At 32.3% G+C, this 26,487-nt stretch overlaps 2 protein-coding genes and 1 non-coding gene across 6 annotated transcripts; all 3 read left to right on the top strand.

The window, feature by feature from the left end:
• Window positions 1-576: 576 nt before the first annotated feature.
• Window positions 577-6,532, top strand: LOC134228873 (uncharacterized). Of its 2 annotated transcripts, XM_062710564.1 has the most exons (6): window positions 581-1,356; window positions 2,041-2,090; window positions 4,363-4,536; window positions 5,223-5,397; window positions 5,503-5,534; window positions 5,664-6,532. In XM_062710564.1, the coding sequence occupies exons 1-6, from the start codon at window positions 1,277-1,279 to the stop codon at window positions 6,035-6,037; spliced, it is 885 nt and encodes a 294-aa protein (XP_062566548.1). In that variant the 5' UTR covers window positions 581-1,276; the 3' UTR covers window positions 6,038-6,532. The 2 variants fall into 2 exon arrangements, with proteins under 2 accessions (XP_062566549.1, XP_062566548.1); XM_062710565.1 differs by lacking the exon at window positions 2,041-2,090 and having other exon boundaries at window positions 577-1,356.
• On the top strand, window positions 2,757-2,830 carry Trnas-gcu (transfer RNA serine (anticodon GCU)). The gene has a single exon. It is a non-coding gene; the product is annotated as a tRNA-Ser (tRNA).
• A 1,247-nt stretch (window positions 6,533-7,779) lies between the features above and the next one.
• On the top strand, window positions 7,780-10,536 carry LOC134228874 (uncharacterized). 3 transcript variants are annotated; one of them, XM_062710566.1, is made up of 6 exons: window positions 7,780-7,991; window positions 8,186-8,235; window positions 8,402-8,575; window positions 9,184-9,352; window positions 9,693-9,727; window positions 9,853-10,536. In XM_062710566.1, exons 1-6 carry the CDS (start codon window positions 7,915-7,917, stop codon window positions 10,161-10,163), a joined length of 816 nt encoding a protein of 271 aa, XP_062566550.1. In that variant the 5' UTR covers window positions 7,780-7,914; the 3' UTR covers window positions 10,164-10,536. The 3 variants fall into 3 exon arrangements, with proteins under 3 accessions (XP_062566550.1, XP_062566553.1, XP_062566551.1); XM_062710567.1 differs by having other exon boundaries at window positions 7,911-7,991; window positions 8,169-8,235; XM_062710569.1 differs by lacking the exon at window positions 8,402-8,575.
• Window positions 10,537-26,487: the final 15,951 nt, after the last annotated feature.

Genomic DNA, 26,487 nt, shown 5'->3' on the forward strand with positions numbered 1-26,487 from the left:
ACGAATTAGGATTTTCGAGTTTGGGATTTTTTTTTTTGCTTCACAACTTTTTTCAGGTAAGAAAAAATTTCTTTCTCTGGCTGCCCCCCCCCCCCCCCACTTTCAAAAAAGATGCTACGTCACTGTATGAAAAACGCCAGTCAGCATTTGACTCAATGATAAATTTTTGTTGACAAGGTCATCGTTTCGACCATCGAACTTACGAAATGGTTACTTAAAACGAGACTGCTGATATTCAAGAAGTAGAAACATTTATATAAAAAAAAATATAAACTGTTATAAGATTTTTAAAAGACTCCTCAATTTTTTTGTTACGCTCGTACATGCTGCTGTACTTGAAACTCTTTTGCAAAAACAGGTAATTTTATATATGATTTGTGTTATTTTTATGTTTATGGCGGCAAGCACATGGTGCGACAAAACCCCTCAACCCCGCACAAGGAGGTTGATAAATTTATTTTTGTATATGTTTTGCATATTCTGTAAATAATATTTTATACATTGAATTCTGTGTAATTGTTGTAATTGTTTACAGTTTCACGGTGAAGCTTGGTATGGTATGTGACACTGCGGTGGGAATACCCGTACTGTTCCTAATTACACTTCATCAGTGAAAACCAAGTTAACCTTGCTTATCTTCGAGAGGGTCGATCCATAAGCGCACATCTCTGACGTGTCATTTTTTTTCTTGTAATTACTATTAATTTTTAAAAAATCTTTACATGCATAATTCCCTAATTAACGTTCCTTTTGAGAACATTTCACTCATATTGAGACGCCACAATTCCTAATTCGCGATTCTAAAGGATACGCACTATTCACTGCGTGATGTGGACAAGTGTAAAGTGAAACGTAAAAATGACTTTTTATGGTATACCTATATATTCTTTTAATATTTCCTCAGTCAATACATTTTTTCTAAACCAATACCTCATCATTGTTCTCTTTACTTGAATAATGCTGATCATGAAGTCTGAAAAATGAACCCAAGGATACAATCGATGTTATGAATTTGTCATATTTTCTAAACTATCTAATTTCCTTGATATGAATTCTATTTTTGGAAATCCTTATATCGTGGAAGGGAAAGGGAAATTCAATTAAAAAAATAACGACCCAGTGATGGAATGTCAAACCACGTGCTCATCTTACATGGAATGAAAATAGAAAATGAAACGGTGAAGAGCAATTAACTAAATTCAATGAAATAAGTCGTAATAGTTAACATCTTTGCCTTTTCATTAGTTTAAATGTATCATGTGTTAATGTGCATGCGATGGCATGTTCTACAAACATTATAACTATAATGTTAACAACAGTGTGTTACACCGATGGAGGATGCCATGTTGATAAATGGTACGACAGTATATGTATATTTTTCTCCAATGTTGATTATAAAATTAATAATTCATTGTTTTCTTAATTTTGCTTGTTGATATATGTCTTAAATACGTTTATTTGAAGCTGTGTCATGTTTATTTATTAATACCAATGCCAACTTGTTTTAGGTAAATATTTCAATTTATATGATTCAATCTCAAGTTCAAAGCTTTTGGTGAATTGCAAAAATTGATAAGGAGATGCTGGAATTTATTTGCCCGAAATTTTTGCGACTAATTTGTTCCATATTATTTTAACATTAATAAGTATCCTTCATGCAGTAGATGTTGTGTTGTTTAAATTGTTTTAAACATTGTTAAAAGCTTTGGGAAGATATTTTAATGCAGGATGTTTAGCAACCTTGCCCTCTACAGCATTTTCAACTGACTTCCTCAATTATTTACGTAGTTCTTTATTCAAGCACATGCATATGTTGTTTATTTTTCCCAAATTCAACATGTTCTTAGCATATTTATTTTTAATTCAGGATGACTACTGGTAAATTAGTTGACGTTATATTGCTGTGGACATTATTAATTTGTAGAACCTTTCAAGTTCTATATTCGAGGTTGATCATAATTTGGTTACTCAACTTAAACCTTTTTGAAGTGCTTTACTGGTTTAATTTAAACCAATGATTCTTTTTTATTTTATTTTAAGGCCATATTCATGTGAAGCCAACTTTCGAATAGGACCAGAAAAATGTGAACGTAAGTTCACTGGTACACACAAATGAAAGTAGAAATTAGCATAAATGATTGAGGGCTGTTCAATAAATAATGCCGTCGGTGCTCGGAAAGAAGCAAAAGACGCTTTTCAATAATTTAGTCTTAACGATTTATCTTTAATATTCTATTTGAATTAAAACATGTCCGTAACATTTTTATCCAACTTCTGATTTTGAGTATGGCCCTTCGTATACTGGATTATGATTTCCTGGACTTGTTTCTTCTTTTTGAAAGTTTTTTTTTTCACGTTTCGAAAATGAACCAAGTCAAAGGGTGACAGATATGGGGAATATTACTGTGTGACAAAATATTACCTTTCTGTTTATCCCCAAATATTCTCTACTCTTCATGGCAAGTGGGTCTGGACGCTATCATGGAGAAATTTAATGTAGTGGGTTTGGACGCTGTCATGAAGAAAATTAATTCATTATATGATTGAATAATGTCCATCTCTCTGATTGGATAAGATCAAACAATGTTAGAAAGATGCTACGTTGTATTAACCTGCACGTGACGTTCCAGGTGAATACAAGGATTTATTTCCCCTACATTGATCTAAAAATAGATCGGGAAATTCCAAATTGATGCAAATTGTTTTGGAAAGCTCTGTCACCGGGTTCACAGAGTGAGAATCAGTCAATATATCGGGTCTCAATAGCTCAGTTGGCTAGACCGCTGGCATGCTACGCCAGAGGCCCTGGGTTCGAGTCCCGGTTGAGACCCGGTTTTCACCACCTGTGACATTTGGCGCCCAACGAAAAACCCACTGTCCCCTTTGAATAGGCCTCACGCATTTCCTTAACTATTAGAATTCGAGGACGAATTTCTACAAAGAGAAGGAATGTGTCACCGGGTTCACAGGTGCCTGAGAGTCAGTCAATATATCGGGTCTCAATAGCTCAGTTGGCTAGATCGCTGGCACGCTACGCCAGAGACCCTGGGTTTGAGTCCCGGTTGAGATTTGACTTTTCACCACTTGTGACAAACTGTTTAGATATTATTACACGATCTCGTTTTCACTCATTTTTAGCCGGGCTTATTGCTCAAAGAGCAATTGCCGGCTTATGTCATCCTGTTCAAGGCAGGAAGTCAACCCCATAGTCGTCATTTTAAAGTTACGTGCAAAAATATAGTTCTTACTCTCAACCGCTTTTGAGTTAATACAAACGCTAAATAAAGCAACAAAAATAAAACGAAGTTTTATCTATATAAATAAACATTAGAAGCAATGACTTTGAAAACTTCCGTCCTAAGTCAAAGAACATAATTCATTAGCGTAAGGATTTTTGATACTAAAAATGTTATCGTAGTTCTCTACACTTACGAGGAAAAACAGGAAAGGGAACCAGACTGGCCTGTTTGTTTACATTCAGCCTTGGTACCAGATTAATTCTGATTCTGACAAAATCGGACCGTGGTATTAGGATTGAAAAACTCACTGTCAGTGTCTTATCATTTATATTGATAGTTTAAAAAAAAAATTCGTCACAATATAAACGTGATTCATGTACGAAATTCATTCTACTCTGTAAATGAGTCCGGCTCTCTGTACTTCTGAGTACTTTGATTTTAAAACATAGGGTGACCATTGAGTACTTATCTTTTTTTATTGTCAAACGTTTCTTTAAAATAGTGTGAACTACCCCCAAATTGATGCCTATTGAATTTGCTATGTGTTTTAAAGTCAATCAAACATCATAAGTGATAATTTGTTAAATTTTGGCAAACAGAACATTGATTGTTTTAAGTCCTTGTCGCCAAGGACGGTACCCATCTTTGATGCCCACTATATTATTATTGTTTATTGAAATCCACCAGCTCATGTATTTATAAAACAGACATTGGTTGCTGTAAATTTCACAAATTTCAGTAAATATTTCTTTGGGATTCTTATCATGTTTTACATCAGCTTCAATGAAGCGTTTAATTTCTCTAAAGTTTACTGATTTTTTACCATTCATTTTTAATGTAGTGTCTCGAATAGCCCTTGTTTTCCAGCTCCTGACAATAAAAATATGAAAAGTGGTCACATAAACTGATGTCATTCATTAAATTTTCAATCATGAGAGAAATTAGTTAAGCTTAATGTAATATATGACATTTCTGCTGTATGTCATAGAGTTCATTTTTTATTGAACAGCCCTCGTATGATGATAATGGATATTCTATAATGTTAAACAGTTATAATACGTTTTCCTTTAAATATGGTGGGAATATATATGAATAAACAAAATAAACTTAATTCTTCCTTCAGCATGTGAGCCTGGCAGATATGGTTGTAATTGTTCTCAAATCTGTACCCCTGGTACCTTTGGTTTGAACTGCTACTTTACGTGTAACTGCTCTGATGAAGTCTGTGATCCCAAAGTAGGGTGTACCTCCATCAACGAAACCTCAGTATTTACAACAGCCAGGCCTTATATTACAGGTTTGTCTAATTTCATTGAATGATGAGAATATGTTCTTGGCAATGTATGTTCACACACACATGCAACTATCGTCTCAAAAAATATATATATATATATATTACATGTACCTACATTTTTCTTAGAACAGAGTTCGTATTTCAGCTTAATTCTATGCAATCATCATCTATTTCATGAATGCAGTCAGGGTTTGATTTTAAGTATATAAACCTACAAAATCTGAAAAAAATCCTAATCTAAAATAAGGAAGCAGGACGAATATCCAAAAATATAAGAGGTGGGATCTAGTGCCATGGAATCCCCGGCAATTGGTCACACCTGCTTTCTTCTCCTTGTCTTGATCAGGCAAACGATTAAATAAATCGTAGACAGTTCAGTGTGTAAATATAAAATGCCCTAAAATGCCCTAAGAATTAGTATGCAATTAGTATGCAAAAAGGCGGTCAACATTTGTCTTAATGAAAGACTGTACCTGCTGACAAGGTCATTGTTCATGTACCCATGATAACATAAACGATAACATTTAGAGAGACTGATGATAACTTTGCCTCGTTTTGTAGATGTACTTGACTAATAATTAAGATTGTTCAAATTTTCTACAATCTTGTTCGATCGAGTTTGTATATTTGTTTTGAATTACATGTGTCTTGCATTTTTATTTTATTTGATGCTTTCTTTTGTCTTCCAGAAAAATCGTCAGTACATTACGCCGTCCAGTCAGAGATTCATTATACCAGACTTCCTCTAGTAATCTCAACGCCAGACAACAAATTACTGCCACTGAATGAAATAACATTATCTCTGCTGATTTCATCAGCAGCAGTAGTTTTCTTCAGTGTTTTGTGTGCTTTTATTCTAATAAGGTATTTTCTAACACCTTTATCTTAAGTGAGCATGTAAATTTTTGTTTAATCCTCAAAGACTGATTTCAATTATGTATAAAAATTTAAGATGATATTTTTCTCTAGATTAAGTAAAAGGATTTACAAACGTGAATACAGTGAGTAGACTCTATGTGACTCAATATAAATAACATTTCATCCCTTTCTCTGTATTGTTTGATTCTAAATTATGTATTACATGTAACTTGCTTAATATGAATTCTATTTGCTGACTTTGAATTTTTCAGGAAAGCTTTTAAACAACTTACAGTTGACTGGTATGAGGAGTGAGGATGAAAATATATATAGTGAGTGCAATTATACAGATTCCAGTATGTTAAACACGAGAATTTGCCCTTCTACCGATTTAGATGATTCGTATGACCATTCTGTTAAAGAAAACTATAACATTCTTTCATTAAGAAGTAGGACATCGAGAGTGAATCAGTATGACGTAGAAAGTAATTCTACGTCGCCATCATTGCATTCAATTACGTCTCAGCAATTTTTGGATGAAAGTGAGGCTGACTTTGTGTTGGAACCAGAATGTTTGATAAATTTATTTCAAGAGAATCAACGTCAACAGACGGATACCAGTCATGAGGATGAACAAATTCATTGATGCTTGACTTGAATGAGACAAATTTCAAACAAACAGCTGGTGATTTGAAAAGTAAAATGAACGCTGAAAAACATCAGCAGGTGATGGAACAACATGTAGACAAGCAGGAAGTCAGATACGAAGCTCAATCTTGATCGGATCTAAAATACCAATTAAAACTAAATATAAGCTTATATAATAATAAAAAATATGCATGAAATAAAAAAACAACAACAGTGCATTACAGTTTTTTAAAGTGCTCTTAATAAATATCGGTCATTTTATCGAAAATTGTGAAATTGATTTTTTATTTGGCCACACTATTCTTAATTGAAGGCCAATGAACAAAATTAATATAATTTCGTTGCATACGAAACACCACAAACGTGAAATCCTTTGATCTGATAAATTTATCTTAGTCTACACTTTTTTCTTTTATTAACGTTAAAGTTATAGTGAACCACACATGAACATGTACCTCATCATTGGTTGATGTGAATATGTATCACAGAATTGTAGTCCTAGTCAAGTCTTGCGTAAGAATTAAATAAAACTAAAATATAACCATCTGGATATAATTACTATTGTATTATCCACTACAGTTCGCAAGACACAGATTCATTCATCTCAAATGTATCCCTTTCCTTGGTAATATATTTCATAGTCCAGAAAACAGTAAGAATGTTGCTAGCTAGGAGAAACATCTCGATTATCAGATTTATGCATATTTTGTCTTCAGTTAAACGTATAAATAATGGACTAACAATTAATGTGAAAAACGTCAGTCAGCATTTGACTCGATGATAAATTATATTTGCTGACAAGGTCATTGTATCAACCATAGAACTTACAAATTGAAGACTTAAAACTAGACTGCTAATATTCTTGTTTCATCAACTTGTTTGTAAATAATTTACCTCGTTTTAGAAATTGTTCATACGTAGACAATGCTCTTGCGTATCGAATCAACTAAGATGCATACAGTAAACTCCGTATGCAGATGATGATGGTATGTTGCTGCATAAGTAAGGGAAGCTGACGATAGAGAAGTTAAAGTCATCACGTTTATCATAGAGCTTGGATGTTAGATTATAACCATTGCTAAATGGCAATATGTCCTCAATTTATCTAAATGTTGTGTAGAGGGCCACACCAAGAGTTCTTTACGAGTATAATTTGGAAAAATTTTGCTTCAATGTATATAATAACAGTTTTGCTAATAACAGGGAGCAATTTGTGCCCATGGGAATTCCAATAAATTGTTGAAAAACCTGGTCTCCAAAAGCCTCATAGGTACTCAGAGACTCAAGCATCTTTGAAATATCAATTTCAGTGTACTTCAGTCTTGTGTGTACAATCAGAATGTTATTAATAGTGCCAGACATTATTAGCTTTGTTTCTTTTGTATACAATGAATCGGTGTTATGCTAGAACTCGAAAAGTATGATTTTGGGTTAAATGCAAGCATTCATCTGCAAATGGCTTCATTTACCTAGTATACACAAGACTGAATACACATTACTTTATTATTTAGTAATGCATCAACATGCGGATTAGGATTCTTCTCTCGCAAATATATTTAAGTTGAGAGAAAAAGTCTCAATAACATACATGTATTAATTTTTATAAAAATATAAAACAATTCATTTCAACCTTCGTGGTATGCAAATCATTTCAAGTACTAAATATGATATACATTTAATTATTTCCGTGCGACACTTCATAATTAATATTTTTTTCATTGATTATGGTTTGATTTATAAAGGCGGAAATGTTAATTGGACTAGTTCAAAGTTCATTTTTGCATTCATGGTTATTGCGCCATAACTGAACTAAAGATCCGGAAAAGCTTATCAAGCTGTATAAAAAGTAACATTTGCTCATAGTATTTACCGGAGATGGTCCCTTATGTCTTAACGACAGTCCTTGTTAAACTGTTACAATCTGCAGATGGAGGGTGTCACGTGAACAAATGGTAAGTTTCAATCAATGTCTCCTACATACAACATCAGAAAGACTTACGGTTTTTGGAAGAGGAAAATATATCATATTTTGGAGAAATATAAACATTTTTACATCATATGATGTTCTTTGCATGTTATATTTAAAAGCATATCATGAATATATATTTCCTATTAATGTAGTATAATAGTCTTATAATAAATACAGGCCATATTCATGTGAAGCCAACTTCAGGATTGGACCTGAGAAATGCGAACGTAAGTTATCTTTTTCGTGTTGGAAAATCAAAGTGCATATTGAATAATACCTACGATAAGTTACTAGTCTAAAGATAATTGTAATTCTTCTGAGAAGATACAGTGAATAGACATCGTTGAAATATAAACTGTGCATATCTCTATATAGCCCCCATGACCTTTTTAGCATGTGAGCCTGGCAGGTATGGTTGTAATTGTTCTCAAATCTGTACCCCTGGTACCTTTGGTTTGAACTGCTACTTTACGTGTAACTGCTCTGATGAAGTCTGTGATCCCAAAGTAGGATGTACCTCCATCAATGAAACCTCAGTATTTACAACAGCCAGGCCTTATATTACAGGTTTGTCTAATTTCATTGAATGAATGATGAGAATATGTTCTTGCCAATGTATGTTCATGCATTTTGCAACTATGAACTGGTATTTACAACAGCCAGGCTTTACAACATGTTGCTTGTTTCTACCTAATTTTGATATACACTTCGTAGTGTACACTTCCTTGTGGATCAGTTCAATATACTAGTAAGCAAAATGTTTATGTCAAGTAATTTTTTTAAGATGAAGTATATTTTAACTTTTTTCGTTGTTTTACTCTGTGCTGAGCTCGAGAGTAAAGAAATTACTTTTTCCTACAATTATATTATTTCATGCGCGGATCCAGAATTTTTTTTTCCAAGAGGGGGTGGGGGTACATCCCAAACCCAAAATAAAATCCAAGCCAGAAATTTCTTGACAAACAAGGTCTCCGATTTCCATGGGGGCTCCAAGGGGTCACATTTTACTTGCTTTAGCATATGAATTTACAACCTTGCAAATTCCAGGGGGGTCCGGATCCCCCTCCACGACCCCCTCCTCTAGATCCGTGCATGTATTTTTCAAAAATTGTAATTCATTTTTTGATAATGAAACTCAAATGAAATTATTTTTCTTTTTTTCCCTGACTGATTAGATACACCTGAAGCAACATCAAAGTTCCATCTATTCTCTCCAAATTCAACACCAACCTTCGGGACACCAGAGGATCCTCTATCATTTCTAAGCACGGTCATCATTATTCTGGTCACATCACTAGTGCTGGTGGTTGTTATAAGTATTTCCTGCATCTGCTTTATAATAAAGTAATCAGTTATTTAAAAGAATTAATTAATAGCACTGTGGATATATATGTGAATAATTTTTTTTTTTCTTATTTTTAGTTCGTTCCTTTTGACACCTTTCCTGACATTTTTAGTATGCTACTTTAATGATTCGTAAACCTTATAAACCAGCTTAAACTATGATTAAGTGTTGAATGTGATTTTTTAAATTAGTTTTTTATGTATCAAAATTTTGGTAGATAGAAAGTACAGCTGTATATGTTAATTATATTACAATACAATGAAAAAGCAGCCTTTTCCGTGAAGATAATGGTTTTTGTAGGAGTTTTTTTTCATAAATTATATATATATTTGTCTTCAGACGGACATCAAAAACCGCCTTTAAAGAAATAACCGGTGAGTTTCTCATTCTATCAAAACTTTTTGTTATGTCTTAATGAATTCATTTGAGCGAAAATATTGTGACAAGGAAGATAAAAACCATAAATTTTGATTTATAAGGATAATTTCCTATCATCCAGGCATAAAAAGCGGTGAGCGTTCATCAGGTTCTGGGGATGAAAATCCAGATTCTCATTCCTATCTAACAATCAGTGATCGATCTTCTCGGCTGTATGCTGATGTACACTATGAAGAAGCTATGGACAGGAAAAGTTCACCTTCAGAATCCTTGAATTACAAGGGAAGCAATTCAAGCAGCATCACGGAGAGTAGTAAAAGATCCGATGATTATTTAACACCGACTGGAAAAGTTGTTGATGAAAAATTATCCAGTGGTCAATTATCTGGAGAGGATAATGTAGAACACGCATTAGTGGAAACCTGTTTCTAATAAATGAACTTAGCAAACTAAAAATGATTAAAGAATGCATATTAATAAAATAACAATGCAGGTAATTCTATCACTGGAACGTTAGAAGCATCTAGCTGTGTCTTCTATCTTGTTTCATGATTTGTATTAATTTTAACTTTTTCAAAAAAATCTGTAATTTGATATCCAAATCAAAAGATATTTTTTGGAAAAGCTAACAAAGGTGTGAACAATATCAAACTTGCAATTTATGGTGAAGTCTCTGTTTATTTAATATAAAATTTCTGAATGGAACGTTCAACAACATACAATCAATCAATACTCAAAGATGCCTTCCTTTTTATAAATATTTAGTATAGTATGATTAATAAATATTAATTTGAAGAGATGGTCATATTGCACTTTGAATTTTTTAAAAGACTTTTCTGCCCTTGATAAGAAGAACATTTTTCATTGCTCAAAACTCCCATGGTTAATAATTTATTTTATTTCATAATTTTATAAAGAGGGGGTTATGCATATTTTCACCTAAAGATTTTCTTAAAATTCAAATTACTTTTTGCAATATCTTATAAAGACATGCACTGTTCATATAGACCTAAATGTGAAATTTATGGTGCAATTACCAGTAATTGGACAAAATCAAAATTTTGTAAATTTCTTTGGCGGAGCATTTTTGTTTGATAATATCTTCAAAATGCAACCATGATTAAAAATATCGGTCCATTCATTTTTAGGTACAAAATACATGTATGGTCGTTATGCATTGAATACCCTAAAAAAAATTGTCAATATATTAGATGAATCTTAGGATTCTTTCTCAAGGTGAAACTAATAGGGAAAAATATATAATGGCAATTTTTACATCTGTTATTCAGAAAGGTATAAAAAGAAAGAGAACTCGGAACTTCGTTTGCGATTAGAGTAGATTTGCTTATCACTTTTTCGAGAGAAATATAGCAAAATAGTGCTGTCTATTACTGAAATTTAACGAGACCAAGTCTAATTCGAGTGCGCATGACTTTGCGCAGCTTTTTAGTTTTATGCAGCCGTATGTACAACATAACAGTGATAACACCCAAAAAACGCTGTAATGGCTTTCACTACGTCACTGTACTTTGTTCTGTACGTAAGCAATGCATGACGAGGAAGAATGACGCATAACTTGCATGAATGTTCAAGACCTCCATGGACATTTTATTTAAAAATGTTGACAGAACATCAAAAGAAACATGCCAGCAATTTAAACATGGTTATTCTTTTTACCAAAATAATTCTATATATATACCCAGTATACCGCAGTACGGCAAATTTAAAGACATTGGCACCAGGGGCAAAAACTTTGTAATAATACCTAGACCAAACCAGATGGACAACTCTTGAAATTTTACAATTTGGTTACTTTTTACAATAACTTTCCTGCGTTTGAATGAAAAGGAAATACTTAGGGCAGAAATACAAGAAGAATGTGAAAATTTGAAAATTTGACGCTTTTCCAACAAATCCCGGTAGTTTCCAGTAGTAAAATTTAGGAACTTTTGAGATGGTCCCCTAAGAAATCGGGATGGTAAATATTTGATTTTTAGGTCACCTGAGTAAACTCAGGTGACCTATTGCTATCTGTTTTCGTCCGTCTGCGTCGTGCGTCATGCGTTATCATTTGATCATTTTCAGCTTCTTCTCTGAAACCACTGAACCAATATCAACCAAATTTGGCATATAGCATCTATGGGTGAAGGGGAACAAAAATTATGAGTTTCATGGTCCCTGCCCCCCTGGGGCCTGGGGGGTGGGGCAATACCACTCAAATTAGTGCAATCTTTAAAAATCTTCTTCTTTACTCCTGGACATCAAGCAGTCAAACTGTTGGTATGATTGTAATCAGCATTAAGTCTTCTACCAAAATTGTGAACTTCATGGCCCCGGGGTCGGGGGTTCTAGTGCTAGGGCGGGGCTAAATAGGATATAATTGAAAATGCATTATTTCTTTGAAATTCTTCTTTTCTGCTCCTGGGCATTAAATAGATTAACCAAGTGCATAGTTGAATTGAAAATGACTGCCTCTTCCAAAATTGTGAAGTTAATGACCCCAGGGTCAGGGATTCTAGTGCTAGGGTGGGGCCATATAGGTTATTATAGTGAAAATGGAGTAATTCTTTGATATTCTTCTTTTCTGTTTGCGGGCATTAAATAAACTTACCAAGTGCAAAGTTATGTTGAATAAGGCTGCCTCTTCTAAAATTGTGAATCTAGTGGCCCCAGGGTCAGGGGTTCTAGTGCTAGGGTGGGGCCATATAGGTTATTATAGTGAAAATGGAGTAATTCTTTGATATTCTTCTTTTCTGTTTGCGGGCATTAAATAAACTTACCAAGTGCAAAGTTATGTTGAATAAGAAGACTGCCTCTTCTAAAATTGTGAATCTAATGGCCCCAGGGTCAGGGGTTCTAGTGGCATGGATGGGCTATATAGATTATATAGTGAAAATGCATTATTTCTTTGAAAATCTTCTTCTTTGCTCCTGAGTATTAAATAAACTAACCAAGTACATAGTTATTTTGAATAAGGATGCCTCTTCCAAAATTGAATTTCATGACCTCTGGGTTGGGTGTTCTGGTGTTAGGGTGGGGCTCTATTGATTCTTTAATGAAAATACATAAACTCTTTAAAAATCTTCTTTTCTGCACCTGGGTATTAAATCAATGAACTGTGTACATAGTTATGAGGAGCAAGGATGCCTCTTTGAGATTTGTGAATTTCAGGGCCCCTGGGTCAGGGCTTCTTGTGTTACACTTAGGGCGGGGCTCTAATGTTTATATAGTGAAAATGCACAAATTCTTTGAAAATCTTTTCCTTTGATCCTTGGTATTATGGCAATGATCTTAGTATAAATTTACGACGAAGAACGCTGCTTCTTCCAAAAATGCTTAATTTCCTGGCCCCTGGGACAGAGATACTTGGGGTGGGGGTGGGGGTCTGAAAATGATTTGGTGCTTTGAAATCTGCACTTTGGTATTAATCAACAACATAATGAAATAAAATTTATAAAATTTCCAAAATTTTGAAAGATGTGGCCCCAGGGTCAGTGGTTCCTGTGGGATGGGGTGCACAACTGATAATGATAAAGTGTAAATGCATTTTCTCTTTGTTGCTGTGATTTACATGTACCTCTGGGTATTACTAACCAAAGTAAACATGCTGAGTGCATAATTATGATAAGAAATGGTGCCTCTTTCAAAATTGTGAATTTCATGGCCTCTGGATTAAAACATGAATCAAATTCAATTGTTGGAAAGTTGTTGCATGATACTCAGGTGACCTATAAGGCCCATGGGCCTCTTGTTTTATCTTAAGATAAATAGAATAATAGAAAAAATTCTTTCAAGAAAAAAATTTCTAGGGTAGAAATAATTAGACTCGGCCTCCTTAAGTCCAGAATTTTGTTTTGCATACATTTTTTTTCAAAGCTCGTTAAGGGTCTCCATGGTAAAAAAAAAATCCTGAAGTACACTCTTAACGTACTTTGAAAAAGTATAATTACAGTGATTTGATTTTGTCCCAAATTGAACGCACTTTCAAAAAATTGTTCAAAGTGATTATTTTTTCAAAGTGTGTTGCCACAGACGGACGGCATTTGAGAGAGATCGACGTGGGATGCTAACTACTCCATGGCACTTGCTACCATTTTAATCTGTTAATTTGTGATTGATTACCGCGTTTGTTGTCGCTATCAAAGTTCCCTTAATATTGTTTGATATTGTCATTCAGATATAATATTTATTTTGGCTTGTTTTATAAAGGCGGAAATATTTATTTGTCTAGTTGAAAAATAAATCCGGAAATATTTATTTATCTAGGCCTAGTTAAAAGTTCACTGATACGTTTTCATTATTGTATGTATAAAATTTAAATCAAGATCCTGAAAAGGCTATTGATCTGTATAAATAGTAATATTTTCTCTTTACCCCAAATGGTCCCATATATCTTCACCTTCGTCCTTGTCAAACAGTTTCAGTCTGTAGATGGGGTTTGTCGTTCAAACTGGTAAGTTAAAATAATTGTATCTTTTGAGTATAATACTTCCAAAAGATTTCATTAAGATATATTTTGAAGAGGAAATTCGTTTAATTTTCAAAAATATAGTAATTTCAATTTTATATTGGTAAAAGAATGTTTGCAAATTATATTTTTTGAAATGATTAACTGTTTCCTATCCATATATCTATCTATATGTTTTTAGTTTTAATTTTTAATACAGGCCATCTTCATGTGAAGTCAACTTCATGGTTGGACCTAGGGGATGTGAACGTGAGTTTTCATTTTCTTGTAAAATTACAGTGCATAATTTTTACGATAATATATCAAAATTCAATTTCTTATGAGCAGCATACAGTGAACTGAAATTTAAACTGTGTATATCTTTTCAAAGTATCCATTATCGTTTCAGCGTGTGGTCCGGGTAGACTTGGCTGCAACTGTTCTCAATTCTGTCCAAATGGTACCTTTGGTTTTCTCTGCTACGGTTCGTGTAGCTGCTCTGAGGATGAAATCTGCCATCCGGAATTTGGGTGTATCACCACAGGTTGCTTGATTTTATGCACATCATTGTAGATCGTTTCATACATGCTGATATTTCTGCACGTTATGCTCTGGGGAATGAATTTTACAAAACCGACAGATAGGCAGACAAATGGATGGTCAATAAAATCGATTTAGGGGGAAAAGCTTACAGAGGTATAGAATCCTGTTTAAGTGTTAAAACCTCTTAAACTTTTGAACAGTTAATACATGTAATTGGCGTATTCAGTTCGGACAGCGCTAGATTCTTTTTTTTAAAATCGTATAAAAAGCCCATAAAATTTGCAATAGTTTTATTGTTTTATGAGAGTTTTTTCTAAACCTGTAGGCTAATTAAATACTGGCTTTATTGTTTCCCGAATAATGTAAGTATTCAAAAAGATTGAAAGCTATGGAGGAATAAAAAATGCCTATTAAAACAGACAGGTTGTTTTAACAGGGACGTAGCATCGATTTTGAATGTGTGTGCGAGTGTGTGTATGGTGGGGGGGGGGGGGGGGTGTGCTTAGCTAAAAGTATTTAACAAGCAAAAGTAAAATTGTTGAAACTTCAAACTCGAAAATCCTGACATCCTATTTTTTATGTGTGCTTGTGTGTGTTTGGAGAGGGGTTATAGGTTTCCATTTCTTCCGTTACCAGATTTTCTCATACAGTACTACGTCATTACCTCATATTACTATACTGCAACAAAAAGTAGGGAGGGTCAAGCGGTCTTGCAATAAGCATTTTCATTGGTCACAAATTATATTCTAAAAATATTTCTATATGGCTTTACGGGAACATGTAAACATATCCTGTTATATTTTGCTATAATAAAGATAATAGGAAACGTATGAGGTAAAAATATACCAAAAGAATGGAGTGCTGAGGAAAAGGTCTATTGTCGTCACAGCTGTTGGTATCATCTTCTTAGTATGTTATGCTAATAAGTATTATACACAGTCTTTCTTCCTTGATTTTGTTTTTCTGATAAATTTATGTTAAGTCAGGTAGTGTAAAGAATTTAGATATGTAGACGAGGTAATATCAATTAACAAAGGTTTTCTTCATTATTATCCCACTTCTGATGCTTTTATAGGTTTTTATTAGTCCGATTATTGTTCGTTATCTCCATAAATCATTTATTCGCCATGGACTATTTTTCATAAGAAAAAACAATATATTCCGCAGAAAACTTTAATCCTATTGTGGTCAAAGCCTACCCCAATATATTTGCATGAACAAATATGAATTTTCCTTATCATAGCATGCTTGATTTATAATATGGCTATGCAATTTATATTTTCTGGCCCAGTAGGTTTTCCAACACAACTTGCACCAATTCCTAATTATTTCCCCTGAAAACACGACATGGATTACTGTTTGAACAAACATGCAACATCATTACCCAACGATGCTCTGTTGCTAATTTGCTTTGAGTTCTTATTTTGTTTTCGTGTTTTTCTGTGGTTCGTTTGTTTATTTTATTTTGTTTTCCTCTAAAGAAGAAGTGGAAAGTGTAAGAAGTTTAGAATAGGCTTATAGTAAACAGTTGCCGGACTCCTTTCAACCAGAAAACTTACTCGTGCCTTCGGTATTGAGGATCTAAAATTTTTTTTTGCTGTAAAGTAAGAAAAGAGACCTCTGAATAAATATACAAAAACTCTAACCTGTATATTATTTATTTAAAAGAACCTTAATCAAAATACTCTCAGACTGATATCAGAGTTCTAATTCTTAAAGCCTTCCTTTTTCTCTAAAAATGTGAGAAACAGAACTGAATTTAGTAAATCTTATGAGATGAGAGAGAAAATGAAAAGTTTAAATTTATTTCTTTCACTATTTCAATAATAATTGGTAAATTTTATGACACTAAAACAAATAAGGAAAATAGCAAAATATTGTATTTTAAGTAGGTGTTTGATAAATTTACGAATTTGTAAAAAAAGAATACAATTTAATTTTTTTAAATGCAAATAAAAAAATTATATTTAAATTTAATCTGAAATTGGATAGTATCATTGATGCATTAGTTTACCCCGTTTACCCCTAGGACTGATACTGGTTTGATCACAATCCAGATAAGACGGTTGGTGCATCTAAAGGAAAATCTCTTTCCTCAAATGGCATAACGGTGTCTTTTTCTAAAAGTGTAATGCTTTTTACTTCATTTTGATGTATACTACATTGAAGATAACTTAAAACATTTTGTAATGAACAGATGAATATTATCCTGATGGTGTACAAAGCAGTGATGTCATTATCAAAGGCTCTCTCGTGTCCTTTTGTATAATTTCTGGGATCGTTTATCTCTGTTATTCTAAACGGTTATGATATACGACAAGCCAGATTTTCCGGAATGAGCTACTTCACGTATAAATTGCAACTGCTTTTTAATAAAATAGTCATTAAGATCAAATTAACAATAATATGATTTCTCTCATTCTTGTTTCTGGATATCGAATATCTGAAACATAATTATCCATTCTATTCATGTTCTTCTTCACCTTACAACCTGCTGGACGTATTATTACAGGTGACGTAAATATAGTTAATTAAGAGAACCTCATATCACTAATTTTAAAAAGGCCCTAAATATAGGGTACCCCTATCCGTCAACTGGCGTCGGAATTTCATAAATTTTGATATAGATTCTGTTGAAGATTACACCAGATGATGGGCCAGATGTAAAAAGATGTTGACACTTTGTTTAAATGGATTAAATGTATCAGATCTATGTCACAGTCGCGTAAAAGATTGATAGGTTTATATGAAAACCATCCATCCCTTCAATAATCAAGAAGTGAAAAAAATAATTAAATAGACCATATGATCAGTACATACTGGTCCTTGTTGACAAAGCAGGTAACAACATTGTCTACATTTGTATGGATCATTATTTAAACTGTATTTTAGCAGAACTAGGATTTCATTCTACAATTTCTAATTCAACTGTACCTATAGTTCCCTTTCTAAGGAAGAAATTCTTCAAATTCATATGTCAGTATTGAATATTTGTAATATCTCAAAAGAACCAAATTGAATTTAAACTACTATATCTATACTGGATTCCGAAACTTCATAAAAATTCTTACAAACAAACATTAAGCGAGTTCCCGTAAATGTTCAACTAAGCCTTTTTCTTTACTCCTCACAAAGACATTACCAGTAGTCAAGGGGAAATTTCAAGAGTACCAGGCAACAATATATTCAATAAGTGGTATAATTCAGATGTGGATAGATACTTGAAAATTCTAAGGAACTTTTGAAATCACAAGATTTTACTAAAATCAACAGCTTAAAAATAAACGACAACTTTTTCAACTTTATACACAACCATTAACCACGATAAATTAAAGCCCAGGCTTTTTTTATTTCATTGACTGCTGCTTTTTCAACAAAAATGGAACACGTTAATTAACTTACCTTGTCATTGGTTATTTACAAAATAATTTTATCAAAAAACAATCTGATTGAACACACAAGTACTCTGAAGTTAACTTCAAAAAAGATGCTTGAGTTTCTGATTGACAATATCTATGTTGTTTTTTGGAGACTAGGTCTTCCAACAATCTACTGGAAATTCTTTGCATACCCATAGCGCCCCGTTATAAGCAGACCTATTTTTGTATTCATTTGAAGAAGAATTTGTGTAAATCTTATGCGTGAAAAGAAGAAAACACTTGCTGTGGCCTTCAACACGACATTTTGATTATCGACGACGCAAAGTAAATTAACAACGGTTATTTCCATTCTTATGTTGATACGAATATCCCGGTGAGGTTGAGACAAAAGATTCCACAGAGTCTGACATATCTGTTTCATATTTGATATTTTACTCGAAAAAGACATAAATGGCAATCTAACATCCAAGCTCTATGATGAACGTAATGACAATAACTTTCCAATCGTCAACTTCCCTTACTTATGCAGCAAAATGCTTTCATCACCTGCATACGGAGTTTGCATATCTCAGTTGATTCGATACGCAAGAGCATGCTCTGGTATGAACAATTTCTCAAACGAGGTAAATTCAAAATATCAAAAGGTCTTTGTCTAACGAATGGACAGTTACAGGTATATTCTGATATATTCTAGTATTTATTCATGTATATGCGATGTTTTAAAATTATTTTATAGTTTGTGTTGTAAAGGCATACATGTTTTCCATTAATCATATCAATTTAAGAGTATTGGATATGCATAGAAAAAGCATTTTTAACAACTAATAGTATAAGATGACAATCACAAGATCTGGTTCGTAATAATATAGATATTCAAATGGCATGCTCATCCAAAATCAAATTCATTTTAAAGAACGTTGTAATTTGAAATAGTAATTTTTCTCTCCATGCGATACAGCTGTAGGTTACAGTTGTCCATCTTTTTATCATCAATCGTTATCAGGATTATTATTTATCCCCCCTCTGCAAAAAAGGAATAATAATACACGAAACCAATAAAGCATTAAAAGAACTAGGCAAGGGTGCAGTTTGTTCTTTCATACTTTTTGAGTTTTATTTAGCGTATTATTTTACATATACACATGTATTATTTTCTTAAAACCCTAAACCATTTTTTAAAAAAAATGGGGTATTTTGGAATTCAAGACAATTATCTTTTGTAATGAAATCTTTCACCAGTGAAAGAGAATGAATTTGCTGACAATGTCTCTATATGATTTATACCACATATCACCATATACTGTATAACATGATTACTTTTAATGAGACTGTTAACATTCTGTTTCATCCCCTTGTTTCCCAAACGTTTGCCTCGTTTGTACATAAAAAAAATGTTCCAGCGTAACGAAGACAAACTCCATATAAATCATATTAAGTACTTGAATAATATAAACAAAGAAATAAATAAATTTAAATTTAAAACTCATTAAGATTTTTATTTTTATTATAATTATAAAAATTCACCAGAAATTCACCTGTGTGTTTTGGTATTGATATCTTACCGTTTTTTGTGAAGGTGTATGAGAATGACAACAAAGACAGAAATAACGAACACGAGTTCTGTGACGAGTATCACGATGATCTGAACGTAGTTTTCTTTCTTCTGAGAATTCTCTTCTAGATTTATTGTATCATTGCTATTTACGACAGTCACTTAAAGAAGAAAAACAACAACGATATCAAATTGTTTCGTTAAATAGTTTTGCTTATTTTTTTTTCAAGTTCTATTTCATTATATATACTATTTTTATGTCCTTCTTTTCATATATCTTGAAAAGATTTCGGATAGCAAATATAGACAAATTTACAAAATCTTGTTACATTAAATAGCTTCAAGAAATTTAATTTTATTTAACACACAAGTGATGCTTAAAATCCGCTCAGTATGGTACCTTCACATTTTTCAATTGAGATTTAAATGGTTTAAATTTGATTTTAAAAAATCAGGAAATAAGAATCCCTTAATACATACGGATAATTGCCTTACTTTCAATCCCTGGATGATTCTCAGAACAACAGCAAGATCTAGTACATGTAAGTGGTAATGTTAAATCCGTGATACACTCCCTCAAGAACATATCATTAAAGTTATAAAACACTTACATTAATTTGATTGATTAAATTAATCAAAATACAATTAATCTTACTGGTATATATATATAAGGCATCACTGTCTAGTATTGAGAGTATGGCAGGGCATCAACAAAAGTGGGAAACATGGGATAAAATTATCCCATGTTTCCCACTATTGTTGATGTCCCTGGCATACTCTCATAACTAGACAGTGATTCCTTATATTTCCATTTCATTCTGAAATAAAATTGTAGACTTAGACATTAAAAATGTAGACTAATAGATTTAAATTGCACGAGGACTTTCATGCCAATTTCAATAGTCCTCGCACACTGACGTCAAACACAAAGGCAGCCGCACGAGATTTACATGCATATTTGGCCTCCTTAGCGTCAGACACAGAGACAGATTCGCACGAGATTTGCATGCGTATTAGGCCTCCTTAGCTGCTGACCTATCGACCTGCCTAATTTACATTCCGGCAGAATTATCAAGAAATAAATTCCCCCAACTTTCAAACAGTTATCACAGAGAAAAATAATTAGAAATGGAAATATAGTAACTTATACAAAAGACGACCTAGGATTTAGAATTTTTTGGTTTTTAAAGTATAGATTCTTATATTTTTGCTATAATTAAATTTTTCATGTTTGGCTTTTTGATAGTCATGTCCCTTGAAAACAAAAATATTTGAATATAGACAACGGAAATTATTATGGTATCGAATATTATTTTGACTTTATACGTGTATTTTTTTTATTCAGATGTACAATTAGATATACATGTTTAACTAATTTGGAGAAAGCATCATCTAGTGTCTGTGAAAATCGGGTTAATAAATAATTATAAAGAAGAATATCATTTTAAAAAAACCTAATGACCCCGGTCTCTTTAAAAACTGAAGTAAAAAAAACATTTTAAGTTCACTTTTTATGCTTACTTGAATTATATATATTTTATGAAATTTTAAAAACAGCCGCAAATCATCTTAAAGCCACTAACATATCGTTAGATAACGCAGAGAAAAGTTTAAAAATATTGCATAATAATACCCATAATTTCCGACAGTAAAGATCAAAATGAATTTATAAAAAAATAAGTCAAAGTAAATATATACTCACTTTTTCTCATTAAAGCCTTTCAATCCGGAAAGATATTGGAGAGTTAACTAGTTACAGCTCGGTATATTTTGTTGCTGTTATGTTTTTTATTAACTCTACTTCAACCCCTTACCACTTAAACCCACGTCTTGAATTATCAGGGGTTCACTTCTTATAGCCTATTCACAAATTTAAATTGTTTGAAGAGTATTTTTAAAGATGGATGGATGAGTATTTGTTATCTTCATTTTTTACATTAGAGAAGGAAATCGGAATTAGAAACATTTAATTCTCTCTGGCATTGATTATCCTTTTTCTTTCATTTTTTTTCTGATTTTCGACAAGTCTTCCTTACGACTCGCTTGTTTGAATGATATGATTTGTTGAAACTATTTACATAAAACATCTATTAACACAATCACAGAAGACGAACTGAAGTTACATATTGCTTTGAAGTGGAATACTTTCACCCCCAATTAACCAAGTAGACTTTTATAAAGAGATAAATATTTCTGTAGTTGTCCGCGATATATAGCGATAATGGGCAGTTTCAACTCAAAAGTCAAATGAAACAATACTTAAAAGAAGCAAATCAAACCCCGACCTCTTAAAACATCAGAGGTGGGATCAGGTCTCATGGAGGAGTAAGCATCCACAGCAATACTTGTTACGCTGTGAATCAAATTTGATATGGGATCGGTAGTATTTAAATATTTTATTTAAATTTTTGATATGGGATCGGTAGTGTCCACGTGTAAGCTCATGGATCTCTCATGTAATTCATTATGTATCAGAAAAGTTCTAATGTTTTCATAAAAAATTCAAAAAGATATTTTATTTTGAATAATTAGTCGTTTATACAGGTTAATGTTGACCGCATGTATTAGAGAAGGACATGACGATTTTTCATAGTAGTTTTCGATTTGTTGAATTGTTTGGGATACTTTTTAGCTGTATTGATTTCTTTGATTTATCTTTTTTAAACAATATTTCGTTAAGGTTCTCCGATCCTCAGCCAGGAGGAAGAACAACTCTTTAATTTATAATTCAATTAAAAAAGTCTCAAAATGAAGCTTAAAAATTAAATCTGTTCGTGTAATAATTTTCGTTTTATGCTTCCCAATGTGCTTCAAGGTTCTAGGGGGAGGGGTTGACCGATATTGGAAATAGAATAGAATGGAATATTTATTCAACCAATTTGGGCCCAAAGTGGAGCATACAGATGAATAATGTCCTAAATCATCACAGTTATAAATACAATGAACAGAACAAAGCATACATAGTATAATGAACAGAGAATTAGCTTTCTTCTTTTTACAGTTTAATATGCATAAAATGTACATTACAAATGGCCTATATATAATGATTGCCTATATTGAACTTATTAAAATTTGCATTTAAAAGTTGACGTAATAAAACAACAAACTCAGAATCTTCATTTGATATAATCCATATAAACAAGTCAACATTGTTAAGCAGTATCAAATTAGGAAAGGTTTAAAGATTTTATTTAAAAACTCTCCTCTTTGGTTATTATAAAGTGGACATTCTAGCAAAAAATGCAATTCATCCTCAGTCGGACTTGAGGTGGAGTAACGACAGACTCTCTCACATCTGGAAAGAATTCGTAAATAAATAAGAAAGTTTCTTTTAGTTTGTTTTGCTTATCAAACATTTTAAGTGAAAAAAAAGCCTTTGTCATCCTAGAAATAAATATATTCTGTTATATGAAAGCATGATCTGACTCGTCAATTTTTGACACCCCTCTGGCTCACCTTCCTTTCAAGAATCAAATGAGCATCTTCTGAAAAAATAATCTCTGTCTTCTATTACTTTTACATGCCCTTATTTTATAGGCAAGAATCTCATATGAATATAATTTTCAAAAAACCTGTACTTGGGAATTGAAATTATTTGTCTGTTGGATCATACATTCACACTTCAGGTTTGAACAGCTCAGGTGGATTAAAAATGAATTTCAAACTTGAATTTCAATCCAGCCCATTCCATCGTCTATTATCAAATGTTTTGACTGTTACAGATGGAAATGACGCAAGCGGCATATTTCCAACATTGCCAGTTAATGTTCTGCGGTATTAAATAATTATACTTTCAATTTTGAAAACAGTATCCAAGTACCCCACAAATTCTATGTATCACACTCAAATAATTATTTTTGGTCTCCTTGGTTTTTCCAAATTCTGCATCAGGTCAAAGAAGATGATACGAGCTTGCACGTGCGACTTTCTTCTAAATTCACAATTAAACAAGGAAAGAAAAAAACATATCCTTAACAAAACATGATACTATTGCAAGGATTTAAATGAAGAATCACATCCGATTTATATCGAGCATGGAAGTAAATAGAAAAAATTATGATACAAAAATAACTCTAGTTCTGTCCTGTACCACTTTTAATAAGTGTGTTTGAAGGGTGACATTTAATCAGGATGACAAATCTTCTTTTAAAAAAAGTAAAAATCCAAGAATAATTTGGGAGTTGAATCAATAAACAAATGTATATATAGAAATAAATTTTAAAGTCAAATTTAGGCTCTAACATAGATTAATTAAATGCAGGGATAAAATTGCACATCGGATAAAGAAATAAGGAGCAAGTGTGGGCTTAAATTAAACTTTAAAGTTTAAGGTTTTGGTGGATAAAACGCTTTAACAAGAAGATATTTCAGGTCAATAGGACGTGGATATTATTATCTAATAAAGGAGTCCTGTCATACAAAAATATATTTTGTTCATAGTGCATATGTAAGTGGGAGTTTTAACAGATGTATCTTTCTTCTGTATTTGATATCTTGATCTTTATTCATTATTGTATGAATACAAACAGCTTTAGATCTCAGGAAATCTACAAATAATACAAATACAGTACATGAACATAACACATAACACGGATTCCTGAACTTGTGAGAGGTGGGATCAGGTGGCTATGAGTAGAAGGCATCCCCGGTTGACCGTTCAGACCCGCCACAAAACCTATGTATTGAAAAGGAATCCAGAATAATTCATAGTCAAATTAAATTTTCATATTCTTAGTCATATAACTAATATTACACGTGAACTATTTACTAGTGCACTAAATAAAGAGAGAAATAAATTAATTATTATGAACGAAACCAATTATTGAAAATGATAACAGAAAAATCAGCATAAAAGCTGATAACACAATCCATCGGAAGCTGCCTTAGAGAGGCGATCAGATTGACTTGTACAGGAGTTATAACCCCCAGATGATATGGTATGTATTTTTTTAAAAAAAATCTTTATGCCGTAAGCTTAAAACAAATGATTAATTCTTTTCAACAAATTTGACAGTTACTTTAAAATAGTTAAAAGAATTTCTTTTGAATTACAGTCTTATAAGGGGTGTTAAGAAAGTTCGTTCCGGGATGAAAAATTTTCAAAAATTTCAAAGTAGTGCTATACTAAAGAGATGAATTTTCAAGTCTGACAAAATCACAAGAGTGTGCTTTAGATTTATAGCAAATCATTTCTAGCAGAAAATTATAGGATTTTTCTTCCATAACAAACAATATATAATATCTTTAAAGCACCCCAATGATAGAAATGCTGGTCATTTTGAGTAAAAATAAAGGGTAATTTACTTTTGTTTCTTCATAGCTTATCTTGCATCAGACAAGACGATGAGCGTAGGTACAAGAACGATATATCACTTTTCAAAAGAATAGGTTTGTCATTTTGAAATATTTCACAGATTTGATAATTTTTGCATAGTATTTGAAAGGATGTTTTGACCTGCGTGCTACTTATATGTCACAAATATGCATCATCAGTAATTATTCTGAACAGACATCATCTGTTTTAATACCTGCCCTCCCCTTATTGATTCAACAAAAGATAGTTAAAACCTTATCAGTAGCAAGAATGGACTCTGTAAACATGAAATATCACAAATTGTAAATATCTGTTCATCGTATTTCTTTTTGAAAATAAAATAAAAGTATGGAACGAGCTTTCTTAACACCCTTTAGTTTGAAAATGTTCTATGTTTGCAACATAAAGTTGTTATGATTGATAGTATGATGTTAATTGATGAAACATACACTAGACAAAATTGCTAATTCAACACCTAAGAGAATTGTTATTTTACTTTTAAAAACTGTTTATGATGTATTTGATATATACGAGGGTTGTCCCAAAATTCCGTAGACAAGCGTTGTTTTGTAGGAACCCTATATCATAACATCAATGAAACTTCGTATATCGATTAAACCAACACTATCTAGTAAATATATGGACAAATATGGAGTAACTACACAATTAAAAGACACATTTCATTGTCTGGTGTAGGAAGGCGGCGAAATGTACCAGTCATAAATGTTTGGTAGACTAGGAAACTTTTTATCGTCCTTAGTATTTAAAACGACTAAAACGGTTTCTCTATGTATATGTGAATAACAGTAACTAAAATAAAAGACAGAGCTAAGAAATGGGGAAGAGTTCCATTTTGCAACTCCATTAGAGAAAACAGACAAAAAACCCGTAGAAATATAGCGTTTTCAAATTATTCATTATTTCATACCTTTACATGCATATACTTTGTTAACATACATTTGTATTTTAATGTTTGATCATATCATAGTAATTAAGATATTTCACATTTATAAGTATAGCCGTTTCGTTTAATTTAAGAATTTGGTTCTGGTAATTGAAATTTTTTCTCCAAAAATTTGAACCGTTAACATTTTTTTTTTGACTTTGAAGATTGCTCCGGGTGTTAGAGAAGGATCACTTTAAATGTTATTACTCGAAAATTTTTCAAGTAAACATGATAAAACTTCGTAATTTATCTGTCAAGAACACGCTTTATCCACTCTGAAAATTTTATAAAGATATCTTAATTCCTTTAAAAGATATGAGCTCAGTCTACGAAATTTTGGGACGACCCTCGTAATTACGTTACTTTAATAAAAAAAAGGCATATTAATGTCAAACCTTATAAATAATTACAGTGTTTACTGAAGCATTGCGAATTCATAGAAAAGAAAAATAAAATTTTGTCTATGTCATTTTCGAAGAAAAAAAAAAAATTTTTTTCTTTGTGTTTGTGTTTTTTTTTTTTTTAAATTTGTAATAATATTTTTAAAAACTCAGAAAAAATTCTTCGTATGCAG

Source organism: Saccostrea cucullata, unplaced genomic scaffold, assembly GCF_032062105.1.
Source record: "Saccostrea cucullata isolate Sc308-1 unplaced genomic scaffold, CSIRO_AGI_Scuc_v1 ctg5070, whole genome shotgun sequence".
Taxonomy (NCBI): Eukaryota; Metazoa; Mollusca; class Bivalvia; order Ostreida; family Ostreidae; genus Saccostrea; species Saccostrea cuccullata.